The 5,970-nt window shown below is 36.3% G+C and overlaps 1 protein-coding gene across 1 annotated transcript in view; it reads right to left on the bottom strand.

Moving 5' to 3' along the window:
- Positions 1–288: 288 nt before the first annotated feature.
- MLLT3 (MLLT3 super elongation complex subunit) overlaps positions 289–5,970 on the bottom strand; it is a 139,921-nt gene continuing 134,239 nt past the window's right edge. The window contains exon 12 of the mRNA XM_015821857.1: positions 289–1,053. Coding sequence (XP_015677343.1) covers positions 922–1,053 — 132 coding nt within the window. The 3' untranslated portion in view covers positions 289–921. The remainder of the gene's footprint in view (positions 1,054–5,970) is intronic.

Here is a 5,970-nt window from a genome sequence, read left to right on the forward strand (position 1 = left end):
TAGTTCCAAATCAAGGGCCTTCTATACTATGAAAACTGAACTAGTATTCTGCTTATGGCAAACAGCTCCTTGTAATGTTATGCTTGTTTCTAAAATAATCTTAAAACAGATGCAGAAATATTGACGGGAAAGCAATTCTGAATGGGGATAGCATATTGGTACATTTGAGGTTTTTTCCCCCTTAATAAAAGTTCTACTCATTTACTGACTATAGGAAGTAGGTGAGAATCTGAATATGTTAATGACAAACTGGGTAATCCTGCGGCAGTAGACTGAGCATTTTTTTTTTTTTTAAAAGATGGATAGGAGATTTTTCTGCCTTACCCCACAACTAGTATCTTATTTTCAGGAACCACAGAAACTGAAACCAAACAATGCAGGGGGTTTTCACACCGTACTAGCAAAAAGGTCGAGACAAAGTGGCATCAAAGCAAGAGTAAGGTCAGAAGACCCGTGATGGTGGTGTGCTGGATCCAAGGAGCATCTGTGAGACACAGGACATTGTAGTGTCTGGTAGTGTCATTCCCTCAAGGACGTCAGAATATGCATATGCAGTAATAAATAGATCAGTTATGTAATAAGGCAGTGTGTTGAACATGCATTTATCTTGTGGCCTGGAGTACCACAGAGAGAGACACATGATACCATACACATTCATTAAGTGTTTTTTTTTTCAAGGCTATCCAGGCTAACTCTTCCAGAGCATTTCCTTGGTGAGAAGAGCAATTCGCTGAGGCTTGTCATTATTCTTCTCCTTTATCAAGAGATGATGAACTGGCTTTAACAAAAAAAATAAAATAAAGCTGAAGAGAGCTGTTGGGGTTTTTGCACCCTGGCTGCATCATTCTGAATGTTTTATTTTTCTTTTTCAGATTAAAAAAAAAACAACAGCAGTTTTTGATGCAACTACAACTGATGTCCTCAGGATGCTCCAGATGTTTCCAGGTAACTCTGTAATTTTCTAACTGTGGTTTTGTCCAGTGAGCAAAGATCAAAGTCAAAGGTAGTGTTTGTGATGTGAAAATGTCCTGTTTCTTCTATAAGATTTACAATCTGTCATTCAAAAACAAAACAAAAGGTTAAATTTAAACACTTCTGATCATCTCATCCATAAGATTTTCAGATAAAATATAGCACCAAATTGTTTCTTTGTCCATGGCCCCGAGCATGATACATGAATGCCAACAATAGCCTCATGCTTGTTGTAACCTTTCTTAGTTTTTATTGTTTATTTCTCTTAAACCAGGCAGAATGTTTGTAGAGTGCTACCGATCTTTCCAGGCAAGTATCCTACAAATTGGAGAAATGAAGTAGCAAACTGATTAGCAGCTCTTAATTGGCAATTCTCAATTATGATTTTGCTTGATTCGGCTACTTGTTGACATGAAAATGTCTCACACATAATATAGTTTACTATGATCTACTTGAACCTTTTCTGAATAGTGACGTTCAAGTGTATTGGAGATGACAATTATATTATATCAAGTGGGTTTAGCATTCTTAAGTTTCATCTAGAGCAGACATGTAAAACTCATGACGTCATGTGATGTCGCGCAACGTATCGGGACGGTTTTGCCATTGCCGGCAATGGGGTGGGCGCGGCTTCCGGAAGATGCGTCCAGCCCGCGGGCCGGCAGTTTGACACCCCTGATCTAGAGGTCTTTTCTTCCTCTTCTATTCAAAAACTTTCAACTGAGATAAAAACAAATTAGATTTTGCATCTTGTACATGCAAAGCACATACTCTGCCTATGAATTAGAACTATTCCTAATAATCTAATACAGTTTAATTTGCAAACACCATATATCAATGTATAAGGCAGTGGGAAACTATGATATGAAATGCGCAAATGCTATTTACTGGATGTTTCTCCAATCATTATTTCCAAGCAGGCAGCCATACTATAAATAAAATAAAAATATAGGTAGTCCTCAACTTACAACAATTCATTTAGTGACAGCTTGAAATTACAACGGCACTGAAAAAGTGACTTATGATACATTTTTCACACAACCGTTGCAACATCCCCATGGTCATACGATCAAAATTCAGATGCTTGGCAACTGACTCATATTTATGACGTTTGCAGTGTTCCGGAGTCATGTGATCACCTTTTGTGACCTTCTGACAAGTAAAATTAACGGGAATCCGGATTCACTTAGCAACTGTGGCAAGAAAAGTTGTAAAATGGGGCAAAATTCACTTAACTGTCTCACTTAGCAATATAAATTTTGGGCTGAATTGCGGTCGTAAGTCGAGGACTACCTATATATGCTTTTGGTACTTAAGGAACAGCAAAACCTTAGAACATTTTGAACTGAAAGACATAGAAATATTAAGAGTTATATTATTAAATGAGCAAGAAGCAAGCAATTCTGGTGAGATAGCCCAACTGAATAACCTGGAACTCTGTAGTATTAAGTCTATATATTTCCACCCATGTAGTTCCAAATCAGCAAGAACTAATGAAATGTTTAACCGGTCCACAATGTGAAACATACAGCATTGCTAAAAATTAAATGTCAACCTGCTGAGAAGCACCATGTTTAAAGTAGACATTCATTTATTTCTGCCATACTGTTTTATATAGTAACTTTGGCTCCAACACTCCACAGCTTGTGTCGAAGTAATGAGTTAGGAATGTAATTCTAAAATATGCTTCATTTAACCCCAGCTAATAAACCAGCCCAGGAAGATTTCTAGAAAAAACTTTCAGAAGTATTTTTTTTTTAAAGAATGATCTACATTTGATATGCCTTCCTGTGATACTCTGCCAAAACAAGGCTTTCCATTAACTCCCTTGATAATAAATTTAAGAAATTCAAAAGCTGTTAGGAAGTGTTAACAGATGCATTTTTAAGCAATGCAGTACTCTTTAGAGGGATGAGAAATGAATCCTCGATTTGGTTTGATTACTATCTATCCTTTTTAAGCTCCTAAATAAAAACAGCATGAACATTGGGAATCCCGCTTTTCATAAGGGCCTCTTGGAAATATAGTCCCAATATCACAACTGAGTGGGATGAATATTCACATTTAATAGAGGTATAGCTCAAGAATATAGCCAGTAAACCTGAGGGCTTTTCCTGACAACCTGCCAAAGGAAACCAGATTTTTATATTGGCACTTGTATTCTTAATCTATTAAGAAATATTTTGGGGGGAAATAAAATAATAGCTGGCAAGATTTCAGATTATCAGTTTTAAAATCACATTAAAAATAATTCAGCTGAAGATTTAGGATGCAAAGTCTCAAGAGAGTTTTATTTGTTTTTGATGAAATAAACTACACTTTGTTATTTAATCACTGCAATCAATCTGGCAGCAGCAATGTAAATGCTTCTATAACAGAATGTATATAGAAGGACTGGTTTTAGCATTTAACCTAAAAATGATTTTCTTTAAGTGTTTAAGAATAGGAAAAAAATATCTGGTAAATCTAAATGTAAAGCCAGTTTGGTCTAGTGGTTAAGGCACTAGGCTAGAAACCAGGAGACCATGAGTTCTAGTCCCGCATTAACCGTCAAAGCCAACTGGGTGACCTTGGGCCTGTCACTCTTTCTCAGACCAATCCACCTCACAGGATTGTTGTGAGGAAAAACAGAAGGAGGAAGGTGGTTGTATATGTTCACTATCTTCAGTTATTTGTAAACATAATAAAGATAGGATAAAAATAAAAGTAAAGGTTTCCTCTGTCCAGGCATGTCTGACTCTCTAGGGCAGGGCTCATCTCCGTTTCTTAGCTGAGGGAGCCCATATTGTCCAAAGACATTTTCTATGGTCATGTGGCCAGCGTGAAACATGCCGAGGAGTACCAAAGTGGTACCTATTTATCTACTCCTATTTGCATACTTTTGGATTGCTAGTTGGGCAGGTGCTGGGGGCAGGATTTCAGGAGCTTATCACGTCACATGGTGCTCAGGTCTCAAACCTGGACTGTCAACTTTCCAGCCAACAAGCCCAGCATCTTTAATCACTGAGCCATCGTGCTCCCCAAAGACAGGATACAAATCAATAAATTATTTATAAATGATAAAAATAAAAATAAATGTTTACCTCCTTGAGTTATTTATTAAAAAAAGTAAAGTCAGGATATAAGTGAATAAATAAATAAACAACATACATTTTCTCTCTCTTCATATTGGCACCTAGAGTAGCTTCAATAGTGAGATGAGCAGAACATAAATTTAATCAATAAACATTGGGAAGGGTTAGCATTGATTATAAGATCTATTGATGTAAGTCATGATAATCTGCCATTTAAATGATAAGTTACCAAGTGAGTTAAAATCTGAAATAGAAGTGCATCATTTTCTGATTTAGGGGTCAGCTAAAGTTAATATGTTGTCATGATATTAAGCCTATCATTACCACAACACTCAGGGTGAGTTAGTCATGGGCTTTGAAGCATTATGACTAATCAGACTCCATTTCTCAAATCTGAAGCCTACACACTCATATTAATTGATCCAGCTGAGCACTGCTTTCAGAGAAAGTCAGCCTGCAGAGAATCATCAAGTGAGATTGCATGTAGCTTCACCACATGATGAATCAAGAACTTGAAGCCTTAGAGCAGGCATGTCAAACTCGTGACGTCATGTGACGTGCAACGCATCAGGACTTTTTCCCCATTGCTGGCAATGGGGTGGATGCGATTTTGGCGTGACGCATCTGGCCTGCAATTTGACATGCCTGACTTGGAGTTTTAAATAAATAAATAGTATGAAGGAAAATGTATTTGTGTCATTGAATGTATATCCTCAGCTCACTACCTTATATGAAGATCCTCAAGTAGTAGATTGGGTTTAGAAAGAGCAACTGGCCTGAAGCCAGGCAGTTACTGCAGGTCCATGATTGAAGATGAACATGAACCTAAATTGCAATACTCACCAACAAAAAAGAAGCAAGATTTTGCAATGAACAAACAGATAAATAATTGCTTTTATAGATATGTCATTTATATTTGGGTGTGTGTACAGTATGTAGGACAAAGGCAGAGAGAATGAATACATATTATACTGGGGAATGTTTATTATTATTATTACTATTATTACTATTATTATTATTATTATTATTATTGAAGTCAATACTGTAAGCAGTGTTAACTGCAGAAAATTCTGTATTTTTAAATTTTCATAGTGAAGCACTAAATTTCTGTGAAAAAAGAATTATTTTCCTGTTGAGCCACACCAAAGTAGTAATACACAAAGTCCATAAATAAGTGAAAATAACTAATTCAAATTTCAGTATTGCAGAACTAAATTGAAGTCTGAATTATGTGAATTAATTTAACATCTTCTGAATTTTCGGTTATAATTTGAACATTCAGGAAATTCATTTCAGTGTGAAGTATGCTTTTGTAGGACTGAATAGGTTATAAAAAATGGTGAGGCGCTAATATTTTGATTGATGGATTTGCTTTCTGTTGAAAAATCAAATTTAGATTTTGTTCTTTTAATACAATTTTAGTTTTGGAGAACTGTTTAAAAGATACAGAAGTCCTCACCTGTTGCAGTATATGTCTTTCTCTTAGAGTCATTAACCTTCTGTGAAGTTCAACTAATTCATCAAGATATGCCTAAAAATAAATAATTACAGATTAAAGCAAACAAGATAAAGTTTGTCAGTTTATGAAACTTCATAGTTTTGCTCACAAATATTTTCAATGTGATACGATCTCACCAACATAATAAACAATGTACAGTACATGTAATACAAAATGCTAAAGGAATAATTAAGAAATATTTAACTAAGTCACATGCCATTTACATATAGATATATGCAGGGCTTTTTTTCTCGGAGAAAAGGTGGCGGAACTCAAACCTGGCCACGCCCTCATCAAACCCTAGGACCGCCCCTTTAGAGAACAGGAATGCAAGTAAAATTTGGGAGGGGCTATTTCCGGTGTGGGAGGGGCTATTTCCGGTGCGGCCGGCCCGGAAAAAGGTGCCGGAACGCGGTTCCGCCGCGT

Source organism: Protobothrops mucrosquamatus, unplaced genomic scaffold (genome assembly GCF_001527695.2).
Source record: "Protobothrops mucrosquamatus isolate PMUCROS unplaced genomic scaffold, P.Mucros_1.0 scaffold1412, whole genome shotgun sequence".
NCBI classification, from domain to species: domain Eukaryota; kingdom Metazoa; phylum Chordata; class Lepidosauria; order Squamata; family Viperidae; genus Protobothrops; species Protobothrops mucrosquamatus.